Raw genomic sequence first — 12,346 nt, forward strand, 5'->3', positions numbered from 1 at the left:
ACGCTTCTGTGAGGTCGGTAAGCTTGAGTCTACTTGTTTTACAGATGGAGACACTGTGGCACAGAAAGTTCAAGCTAAAATTTCCAAATGTGACTATTGTTTTTGGGCGGTCTGCCTGACACACATTGAGACTTAGCACTCAGAACTCCAACAACTAAGTCATAGGAATCGCAAGTACTGACCTCCTTTGAAAAAAATCAGACACAAGGTGTCTAAAGCTGGGCACTCAAAAATTGAAACATCCAAAATTAGGATCCTCTTTTGAAAATGAGGCTGTAAATGCCTTGCTAAAGATGGCACCAAAATAGACCTGTAGACATGAGAACAGAACCCAGGGCTCTAACTCCTCGTCCCATGCTCTAACACTTTTCTTTTCAACACAGCATTCTGTGGTGCAGTGTCAAAGCCTAAGAAGGGACTTCCGAGTCTAAGTGCCTGAGAATGGGACACAGGCACGTTTGAAAATTTTACCCATTGTAAGAATTCTCTATTTCAGCAAAAATTAGGTTGCTTGTTATTTGGCGTTCGCAGTATTTTAACAATTTAAATAATGAGGTTTAGATCTGAAGGATTTCCATTACAGATTATTTTTAAGCAGGAAAAGCAACAGGGACACAGAACAAGGTTCTCTCAGAACCAGTGAGTTCATCTACATTGATTAAGCGTGGAACTACTAACTAAGGTATCTTGTAAATAACCTTTCATGAGTGTCACATTTACATCTCATATCACCAATTTTCACTGAGCTATGACTAAGCAAGTTAGACAACCAGGGATTAAAACTGGGGGGAAAAAATACGCAAGTAAAGACCTGATCCTCCTCCCATGACTGAAATCAAGGCAAAATTCCCCTGGAATCTAATGTGTGCAGGATAGAACTCTAACTACATAAAGAAAATCAGAAGCAATTCTGGTTCAAATTCATCCTCAAGATCAGTGTGCAAATTATGTTTACTTCATGCTTTTATCTAATCTTATCTAACACCTCCTGTTTCACTATCTAGCACTATTAAAATGGATCTAAAATCTCCACTTTGTATACTGCACTTTCAAAACAGAAAAGGAAAAACATTTTGGAAAATATTTCTCAATACAGCCCAAAAAAATGACAGGTAATGAGGGTATTTTATACTGTACTGTAAAGTAGCCATTTGCAATACTTGATAACAAGCAAATGGGATTTGTATATGTCTCCTTTACAACAATTGGCTCTCCCCGGTAAAACAAGAACACAAAGAGGCTTTTATTTCAAAGGGAATATCTACAAAGACCTATCACATAACAAAAAATAATGAAAATAATCAATGGTCTGAAAAAGACTCCCCCGACAACCCCATTAATAAAAATCCATTTCATGAAAAACTTTCCCAGATCCCTACATAAAAGATGCTTAATGAGATCACTTCTACAAGAGTCCATCAATCTAATCTGGCTCTAATACTGTTCTTAAATAATGTATACATTAGTTCCCTGTTACTGAAAAGATTTGTTTGTTTTATTAACATGTGCCTTGTTAAGTGCTAAAGCTTTGTAAAATGATTATGCAGTTCTGTGCCTCTAAATGTATTGTTTTCCTCGTTTCTCATTATAAAATGATTAGTTGTCTTCACTGCCCTTTTGAATTGTTGTTAAGGTTGTACTTTGGTGTTATTACCCTTGTGATAACTAGTGAAGCTGTGGTTAATGACCAAGTCAGTATTTCCATTACGGACCCATTCTTTAGGAAATGTATAACTCTGCCATGTTAGGAGATAATAGGGGAGCAGGCCCACTAAAAGAAATTGGGCTGAGTGCTCGTATTCCAGTCCGAGTGGCCAATTGAGAGGGCAGGGCAGCATTTGGGAAGGTATCAGAAGCCTGCAACTGAGTTAAGAGCGGCAGGAGCAGACTGGTTCAGTCAGAAAGAATGCTTGATGTCCTCCAGCCAGACAGCCAGGACTGACTTAAGGCAGGAAGGAGCAAGAGAGGGAGATGTCTGCTGGCTCTGAGCCGGAATCAAGAGCCAGAGAGCTGAAGGGAAAGGAGAAGCTGAGAAGCTTACCCACTAGGGTCCTTTTGCTGGGGATCTGGGCCCAGAACCACTAGGTGAGGCTCCCAGCAGAGAAGCTCTGAGAATGCTGTCTAGGAAGAGCAGGTTTGTGCCTGAGAAGGAAGGGCTAGGTTGGCTGTCCTGGTGGAGGGACAAAGAACTATGGATAAAGAGTGAGACCTGAAGATATGCCATGAGTGCAGGGGACTGGATTAGATGACCTCCTGAGTTCCCTTCCAGTCCTACGGTTCCTATAATTCTATGCTTGTATTGGATTTACTATAAACTGAAGAGGGAAACTGAGGCAAGAGGCCATTTGCAGGGCTGCCCCGAGGAGGCCTCCTGTTTACACAAGGTTGATCCTGCTAACCCTGTGATGGAGTAGGGGCTGTCTGCATGGGGGATGGGAGAGCAGGAGAGGACTTTAGGGGATGGACTATACCTGAGCCTGTAACCTGAGCTAGGCAAGGGGGGTGGGAGGTCAACACTTTGGGAAGCTAGACAAAGGAAGGGGCCGGCAGGAGGGGGTTAGTTTCAGTTTCATTTTGGGGCTGTGTGGGTGGAATTCAGGGTATCCTAACCTGGGAGTCAAGCACCCTGAAACCCCAGAAGGACTCGATTGAGGGGTCCTGACTGTGCCTGCAAGCTCTGCTGTAACCTGCGTTCCTGTTGTCCAATAAACCTTCTGTTTTACTGGCTGGCTGAGAGTCTCTGAGAGTCCCAGGAAGAGGGGTGCCGGACCAGACTATTCAGGTGAGCTGTCCCACTGGAATCAACACGTGTGCTCACATGGGTAAGGGATCACAGGATCTGGAAAAAGGCTAATGTAGTGCCCATCTTTAAAAAAGGGAAGGAGGAGGATCTGGGGAACTACGGGCCAGTCAGCCTCACCTCAGTCCCTGGAAAAATCATGGAGCAGGTGCTCAAGGCATCAATTCTGAAGCACTTAGAGAAGAGGAAAGTGATCAGGAACAGTCAGTATGGATTCATCCAGGGCTAGTCATGCCTGACTACCTAACTGCCTTCTATGATGAGATAACTGGCTCTGTGGATGAGGGGAAAGCAGTGGACGTGTTATTCCTTGACTTTAGCAAAGCTTTTGATACAGTCTCCCACAGTATTCTTGCTAGCAAGTTAAAGTATGGGCTGGATGAATGGACTATAAGGTGGATAGAAAGCTGGCTAAATCATCAGGCTCAGCAGGTAGTAATCAATGGCTCCATGTCTAGTTAGCAGTCAGTATCAAGCAGAGTGCCCCAAAGGTCAGTCCTGGGGCTAGTTTTGTTCAATGTCTTCATTAATGATCTGGAGGATCGCGTGGACCGCACCCTCAGCAAGTTTGCAGATGACACTAAACTCGGAGGAGTGGTAGATACGCTGCAGGGTAAGGATAGGATACAGAGGGACCTAGAAAAATTAGACCATTGGGCCAAAAGAAATCTGATGAGGTTCAACAAGGACAAGTGCATTGCTACAGACTAGGGACTGAATGGCTAGGCAGCAGTTCTGTAGAAAAGGACCTAGGGATTACAGTGGACGAGAAGCCAGGTATGAGTCAACATTAGAGGATGGATCGAGACTGTTCTCAGTGGCACCAGATGACAGAACAAGGAGTAATGGTCTCAAGTTGCAGTGGGGGAGGTTTAGGTTGGATATTAGGGAAAAAAAATTCACTAGGAGGGTGGTGAAGCACTGGAATGGGTTACTCTGGGAGGTGGTGGAATCTCCTTCCTTAGAGGTCAGGTTCGACAAAGCCCTGGCTCGGATGATTTAGTTGGGGACTGGTCCTGCTTTGAGCAGGGGGTTGGACTAGTTGACCTCCTGAGGTCCCTTCTAACCCAATATTCTATGATCTGGTGCTTAATTTACATTAGACTGAAATTTAGCGTAAAAATGTGCAGGTCGCATTCAAGCTCATTTCAGCCTTTTAGACCTAAAGAAGTCAGAAAAACCATTGCTTTGGTAGTTTTTGCTTTTCTCCCCCAGCTGTATCGAAAGATGCATTTCAGAACTGGAATTCACAGGGCCATATTATCCCTATATGGCAAAGCACACTAAGGATATCTCTATGCTGCATCTGGGAGAGAGCCTCCCAGCCCAGATCCACACACTTGTGCTAGTGGGGCTCATGCTAATGCACAAAAATAGCTGTGTAGACGTTGCTTTGATGTTCTGGCTCAGGCCTTCAAGCCCACTCATCCCAGAGGCATGAGTGCTCAAGCTCTCGCTCAAGTCACTACAGCAAAGCAATGTCTACACAGCTATTTTACTGCATTATCACCCTGGACAAAAGGGAGAAAGGAACATTCTAGCTCCCTACATTGCAACGTATATTATATGTAAATTCACTCTGTTTTAACACCCTTGGCAGAAAGGGATGAGTTAAGAGTGGTTTAGCTGTCATTACTTGAAATCTTGTTTTTGTTCATTGTATTTTAATCTTAGCTTCATTATTATTATATGTCAAAGTTTTAGTCTAACTCTATAGCATACGTTACAATTGTGTGCTAGTTCCGTTGGCTGACTGTTTTCTCCTAATGACAGATTAAGATCAAGAATCCCCAGCAATATTATCACACCTATTAGCTATCTTTGGAACTTTTGTTGTGGACATACCTGTAGACTTCTGGGGGAGTAGAATGGTCTGAAATTCCAAAGCGTAATGTTGGCTGATTGTTCCACTACTGTGAGCTCTCATGTGGAGTTCAGTGGGGTTCCGTCTTGTCCTCTATCTAGTTCAATGTGTACATAAGGTCACTAGAAGGGCTACTGAACAGAGATGGGCAGGACTATCCTCACCAGCTTTGTCTCGCTCTCTCTTAAGACTCAGATGGTTCAGCGAAGCAGTTTCCCCAGTACCTGACTAAGCTTGGGGCATGCATGATATTGAGCTGCCTGAGGCTCAATTCTGATTAAAGAAATCCAGAGAGAGACTGAGGTTTGGGGGAAAATCCAGAAGATATGTTGCAAATAAACATATCTATCTGTCTTTTTTAACTCAAGTTTGCAACTTGGCACTCTGTAAATTCCCAATTATTGTTGTCTGACCATCTTTCAGCAGCATCTTGATACCCATCTCCTGCCCAGATAAGGACCTTGCTGCCATTGCACCCTACTTCTAAACTCATTTAGAAACTAAAGCTGGTGCAGAATGCAGCAACTCACTTGTTAAGCAGGGTATCTCACCATGATCATATTACACCAGTGCTCTACAGTAATCTGTACGGGCTGTCTGTTCATTTCTGTGTGGCATTTAAGGTGTTATTAACTCACAGAGGCCTAAATGTCTTGGAAACTACCTACCTAAGAAATGACCTCTCATCCCACACACTACTATAGAGGTGATCAGCAAAGGTGCTTGAAGCAAGACCCCATACTATCCCCCTCAGTATATAAGGGAGAAAGCTGCTGCCAGCAGGGTTTTCTTATACACTGTCTTAAATATGATATACAGCATTTCAGACTAATGATTCAAGAAATACTTTGATCCTACAGTATAACACACCACCAGGCAACAGTTACATTTCACTGCACTGACATATTAACAAAGTGCTGGCATTTTTACTTTACTATCTTATACACAACCCAATGGGACTGTATGACACTAAAGAAAGTCATGCAGCCCACATCAGTTGCTTTCAGTAACTGGTTCCAGAGAAGAGGCCACAGCTGGCTAATGTGAGTGCATCCACTGCAAAGTATAACTGCATATCACTGCAACACTGAGTGAGAGCTAAAATTATAGCAGAAGTTCCCCTGTCACATTCATCTCATCAGCACCAGCCCCAAAGCTGAGATGTGCATTCCTTTCCTTCCTTAAGGCTTATAATGCAGAATATCCAACAAGACACTTCCACCACCACCAAGCTGAATTTAAAAATTCTCTTCAGAATAAACATTACACTTACTCCATTCCTGCAAAAAAGCTTGTGCAATTCCTTTCAAAGATAACACCTTTAAATAAAATCAACCCTTTCTCAGACAGTAGCATAAATTATTGTTTGGTGTCAATTACTATGCTTTGTATGCATTGGGGGGTGGGGGGAGAAGAGGAAGCTTCTGTAAATAGCCGTGAATGGATTGGGGGAGGGGGCAAGAAAAAGAAAGCTATATTGTTACAAGCACCCACTTATGTCAGTGTTATTGAAATAATTCATACTTCTTTAAAGACATCCATAATACAATTTAATTAAATGTGAACAACAGCAGGAAACTGGCTCATGAGTAATGAAAACGGCAGCTGTAGCTGGCCAGGGGATCTAACACAGTAAATTTTTTCATTTGCAGAATAGCTTGATTCAAAATTCTCTCTTTATGCCAAGTTGGCAGTTTGCATTTAATTATACCCACGTACAACGGTAACATTTTTACTATAATGCAGTTTTTTTCATTTTGCAAGTGAAATTGCTTATTATAGGTATCTGATGGCATTTAAAATAAATCTAAATACCCGTTAAACACTTGGTTCAAAAATTGTTTCTTTTCCTACAGAAGTAGATTACCAAAACCTCACACTATTTACCTCTTGGTGTTTGATTCAGTACAGTAAAAAAATGTCATTCTTTAATACTTGTATATATTTCTGCACACTGATCAGGAGCAAAAAAAAAAAAAAAAAAAAGAAGAGGGAAAATTAAAAATAAAGATTTTAGCTATATGTGGCAATATTTGGACAGAGCTTTTGGAAGTTCCACCTTCAGCAAATGTCCAACATATTTTCTATGCAAACATTACAAAATAGGTTGGTTGCAGACCACATGATCAAATATTAAGTTACAATAAATGGATCTAATGTACAAGTAGCCCTTGCAAAAAAAAAGTCTAGAGATATTTTTAATATGATTATGGACTCTCCTGAAGGGAGACTATTGATCAACATATCCACTATTTCACACAGATGGAGACATTCAGTTCTTCCCTTTGGGCACACCAATGAGTATTTTAACACTAGCATCCAGTTAGCAGACTGAATGAACACTAAAAATATAGTCTAGAACAAACTGCATTCTGTGCTCTTATGATTAAACTGAAAACAAAATAAATGGACAGGATATATAGTACTTTGAATAAAGTACTGTGTGTCAAAATCTTCTTGAAATGGTTAAGCCCTCAGTTGTTTGGGTATAATAGAGCTACTGTACTCAGGCCTGCCAACTTTTGAAAATATCCTATAACAAATATGATAAATGCAAACAATGGGAGATTTAGACTGAAAAGGAAAACCTAAACCAACTCAGGCAGTATATAAATTGTGTTTTAACATAAAAATTAGAGCACCAGAAATTATGGGCCGGAGTTTTCTCCTACACAGATATCATAATGGTGTAACTCCATTGACTTTACCTTTGTCTGGCTTGTCCTCCTCTGTCCCTCCATGAACGCAAGTTGACGCCACACCATTCTGTTTTGTTATGAGTATATTCTTTCCATTTCTGGCTAAAGAGTTTTGTCGTGGGATCAGCCCAGTGCATTTTCGGTCTGCCCAACGGTCACTTATGGACTCTGGGGATCCAGAAAGCTTAATAGGGCTAATCCCTATATATCCTGTGGATCAGAATCAGGCCCTATGTTCCTAAAAGTTTCTTGCTACTATTTCATATCTGACATAAGCAAATGTGCACCCCTAAATATAAAGACAGCCATGCACATATCACTGAGATGAACAACGTATCTGTGGAAAGACAGTTGTAGGTCGGCAGTTTGCGAATTTAGACTACCAACTTCAAAGGGGTTGATAGAATATTAGGTAGAGCTCTTTATCTTTCATACTTAGTTTGATTTCTACCAGAAATTTGCAAAAAATCCAATTTGTGGTCCATCAAGCACATGTTTTAGTGATCAAATGGATGCTTAGTGGGTGTGTGTACTGCTGATGAAGTAAGTGTAAAGATGGTCACCACTCTGAGGGGTGCAGTTTAAGCAAAGACACAAACAAGTGTTGTGAAATCATCCTTAACAAGTGCTGCCAAATCATCTATCCACGCACCGCATCTGTATATTGTTTATACAACATTATTGTTTATTTCAGAACATATTTAAGATACTGTGACATGGCTCAGTGGGACACCCACTGGTTACTTAGGGTGTGTCTATGCCAGACAGCACAGCGGCATCTGTGTCGCTGTCGTGTAGATACCTCCTACATCAACAGAAGGGGTTTTTCCATTGATGCATTAATCCACCTCTCAAAGAGGAGGTAAGTAGATCGACAGAAGAATTTTTCTATCAACAGCTGCGTCTAAGGGTTAAGTTGACCTAACCACGGTGGTCAGGATGCAAAATTTTTCACAGCTCTGCCATGTAGTTAGGTCAATCTAATTTTTAAGAGTAGACCAGGCCATAGCAAGTGTAGGGATAATAAGTTCTTAGAACGTGTTTACACAGCATGTTATCTAAACTATGATTCAAAAGGAGCCAGATCACTCAATATTTACTTCCTTAACGAAAACAAACGTATACAGGAATGACTGCTAATCGCCAGCATAAAATAATATTCTAACTATGCATATCCACAAATGATGTAAGAAGCACTAAAATATCTGCTTATATACCGTGAGCATCACACAGCCATATTTCAGGACTTTGTACAACATTAGCATTTTGAGTGATAGCATATTATCTTCACTTTTAGTAGCAAAGCTGTATGGGCAGCTCTTAATGCTGTATTTTCAAAACCTTATGAGCTTTTTTGTAGGCATCACAGTCTTATTCTTTCATGTTCCAGTACATGACAGTCTTATGGCCCCTTGCAGTTCAGAGCTCATAACAGGTATTTTCTCCACAGGACCTCAAAATGAGCCTGCCCCCTTCCTTTGGTTATACATGGGGCAGATGGATGCAAACTTGTTTCAGGTTGGCTCCTGGGCCTGAAAGAAGTTAGAGCTGTGACTTTGCTTTAATAAACAAATCATGATGTGACAACTAAATACAAGACTGGAGGGATGAGAGAAACAGCTTGAGAAAAAAGGAAGTCTGAAAAGAGCGACAAATGGGAAAAAAAGAGCGTAGAGGGCAGAATACTAGGAGAAAGATGGTAAAGTTTGACATGTAAAATTTCAGAACACGTGTCATTAAAGTGAGAAGACTGTGTAAAAATAAAGCAAGAGAAAAACTAATTTTAGTAAGCAGGAATTTTAGATTCTTTTATTTGGAAGCTGAAAAAAGCTTATCACGCACACTGGTACAGTGTATGCAATCCTCCAGAAGACCGCCCCTGAATTTTAGCAACAGAACATTAATCTATTTTTATTACAGGGGATGATTTCATAAAACATACTTGTGGTTGGGACACCCACAGTCATCTATGAAGACAAGACATAGCTAACCCTAGACTCTTGCTTTCTCTCTTATGATGTATACAGAGATAGAAATAGATACAAAGAGAATGTGCATATCTGAAAAGCGACAACACAAAATGTCCCTAAATCAGATTTACATAGAAGTCTATTAAAGCAAACTCATAAACAAAGGAAGCTTCTCTTGAACTACGGAAAACTAAATACCATTTATACATAATGAAATACATTTTGGGCTTCATATTAATTTCTTTGGAAAGTTATACATTGCATGCCTGTTTGCAATTCAGAAACATAACTTTTTTAATTTCTAATTTCTTTTGTGAAAATGCAGTGGTTCCAGGTTCAAGCAATTTAAAAAAACATTTGAGAGTATGCAAAAAAGAAATAATTTAATTCTTAGCGAGCTAATAAATTACTGCATTAAATTTCACGCCTGCTGTACCTGATACAGTTGTGCAATCAAGAATAGCGTCTGTGTGTTTTTCAGATGCAAAAAAGCAGCAAAGTAAAGGCCTTAAGAAAGTATCAGTGAGATAACTACACCAGACTGAAGTCTGGAAATTTAGAAGATGATGGATTTCAAAATATAATTAAGTCTCAAAAGAGGACTTCTAATAATAGAGGATCCCATTTTCCTTTGTTGCTGTTTTATAACTAGGCCCCCTGCTGTTTGTTCACTTTCTTTAGGGAGAATTCTTATGAGCCCAGTTCAGTCCCTAAGAGGAGAGAGAGACTCAATAGCTACATCACTTTTCTTCCATAGGATAGGAAAGCTGCACTCCAAGGTGAAGGGCTCTAGAGTGAAGAGCAAGAGCAGAGTCAAGATTTGAGGTGGAGAGAACCAAGCCTGCGTGGAGAAGGGGGGGGGGGGTGTTAAAATGTTAGTCTCCTTTCCTGGAGAGGAGTGACATGATGTGAAAGCGGAGTCTGGTAGGTCTGTCTCCTGCTGCCAGCAGCCAGGGGAGTAGAGAACGCTGCTGCAGCGCTGTCTGCTCCTTTGTCACTTTCACACCACAGGAAACGTGAGTGACAAGCCTATGAGTACAACAAGCATAGCAGCGCCCAGCCAGCGCGCAAGAACCCTCATGAACACGCAACGATGCCCAATCAACAAGCACAGTCCCATTCCCACGACTGAAATCCTTAGAAAGCAGATCTGCAGGCATGCAGGGTGTTGGGGGAAGGGAGGGAATGTTTAAAACAAATACGTCACTGTAATGATATAGAAATAATATGCACTTCTACGGACTGTTCTGAAGAACCCCAGCTCTGGCTAGCGCCAAGGAGGTTTTCTGTGCCCAGACCGTGCCATCTCAAGCACGGCTGCTTCCAGAGGTTGGGGGTGGGAGCCTTGCTGGCCAGCGGAGACATTACAACACATCGGTCCCATTCCGCTCTAACTTTGCAGGACTCCCCCTCCCCACCTCCCACCCCAACTGCCGAGGTTCAAGGGATGACTCCAGCAGAGAAGCAGCGGCTTTCAAAGTTTTCAGAGCGGCTCCAGGCTGGATCTTTCTCAATCAGTTACCTGCCCGTGCCTTCTAACGGCACTTACAGCGCATGCACTGATCACGAAAACCACCCGGCGCCCATCCGCAGAACTTCTTGCCTTTCTCTCCCGACTGCACTTTAAAAGCCACCAGCAGATTTTCTCTCCCCCACCCCCGCCCCCGGTCCAAGCCCTGGGGTTCTGGAAATGCATATCCCCCTCCCCCAAAAAAGGCTGCTGGCCGCAGACGCTGCCCGAATGCCTCTTGCAGACTTGCAAGGGGCCAACCCGACCCTGCTGAGAAGAGTCGATTAATCGCACCGCCGCCGAGCTGGCCAAGTAAAAGGGGGGGACCGGGGCGCGCTGCAGCCTTCGGGTCCCCCCGGTGCCAGGGCTGGGGCGGGCTGCGAATGGAGGGCGGCGGCGGGCGGCAGCACTTACCAGCGCCTTGCTGTGGAATGCAGCAGGTCCTCTGCGGTGCTGATGCGCCCGGTGGTCGCTGCTCTCCCCGGCGCCGGCGCCGCCGCCCCGGTCCCGCTTCTCCCGGCCGCCGCCGGCCCGCTGCTCCTCGCCGGAGTCCAGGCTGCTGAAATTCCACACCACCAGCGTCTGCAGGAGCAGCACGGTGAGCGCCGCGATGAGCGCCGAGTGCGAGCGCCGGGCCAGCCTGCGAGCGCACGGAGCCGCCACCATCTTCGCCGCGGCTGCCGCTGCCGAGCCCCTGAAAGCCGCCGCATCCGCCGCGGCGCGGAGTTTTCAGACGGGCAGAGCCAGACGTCAGCAGCGAGGGTGGGGGGAGGGGGAAGGCGGACGGGGCGGCGGGGGAGGTGGGCTGGGGAGGGCGAGAGAACTGGGGAGGCTGGGCGATGTGGCAGCCCCTGGCCCGCAGCAGCCGAGGGGGCGGGGGCGCCGGAGGAGGAGCAGGGTCTGTCTGCAGCCAAGCGCTGCGGGCAGCGGCAGCTCCATGCAGGGGGGGATGCTCCGCGCCCCCCCCCCCCCGCGTCCCACGCTCCCGCGGATCCACCCGCACCGGCAGCGCCGAGCCCGGCGGGGCGCGGAGCCGGGCAGCCCGCGCAGCGAGCCGTGACTGCCATCTGCCGAGCGAAGGCGGCTGCGGCTTTCCCGCCGGGGGGCAGGATGGAGCTGGGGGCTGCCGCGCGGCAGAGCGCGCGGGCAGGGCGGGCCGGACCCTTCGGAGCCCGGCTCGGCGGGAGGCTGGGGGCGGGAGAGCCCGGCTGGGTGGGGGGCTCGGGAGGCAGGTGCCTCTTTGTGCAGGGCAGGCGCTGAGGGAGCAGCTGAAGGGCAGAGCCAGGGCCAGGGCCAGGGCCAGCAGGGAGGGAAAAGGAGGAGGCCGAGGGGGCAGGCAGGGTTGGAAGCTGCTGCACGATATGCAGCGCAGTCCCCTCCCCGTCTTCGTGCAGTGACTGAGGAACCACCTTCCCCTCCGACACATCAAGTCGTGGGCAGGGGTTGGAGACCTTCCTGGCCCCGCCATGCTGGTGTCTCTGGATTCTTAGCCCCTGGCTAAAG

General features: G+C 45.1%; 1 protein-coding gene across 1 annotated transcript in view; it reads right to left on the minus strand.

Moving 5' to 3' along the window:
* Positions 1 to 11,509, minus strand: part of XYLT1 (xylosyltransferase 1) — a 328,154-nt gene extending 316,645 nt beyond the window's left edge. The window contains exon 1 of the mRNA XM_050967712.1: positions 11,258 to 11,509. Within this exon, the coding sequence (XP_050823669.1) occupies positions 11,258 to 11,509 (252 nt within the window). The remainder of the gene's footprint in view (positions 1 to 11,257) is intronic.
* Positions 11,510 to 12,346: the final 837 nt, after the last annotated feature.

This window comes from Gopherus flavomarginatus, chromosome 9 (assembly GCF_025201925.1).
Source record: "Gopherus flavomarginatus isolate rGopFla2 chromosome 9, rGopFla2.mat.asm, whole genome shotgun sequence".
Lineage (NCBI taxonomy): Eukaryota > Metazoa > Chordata > Testudines > Testudinidae > Gopherus > Gopherus flavomarginatus.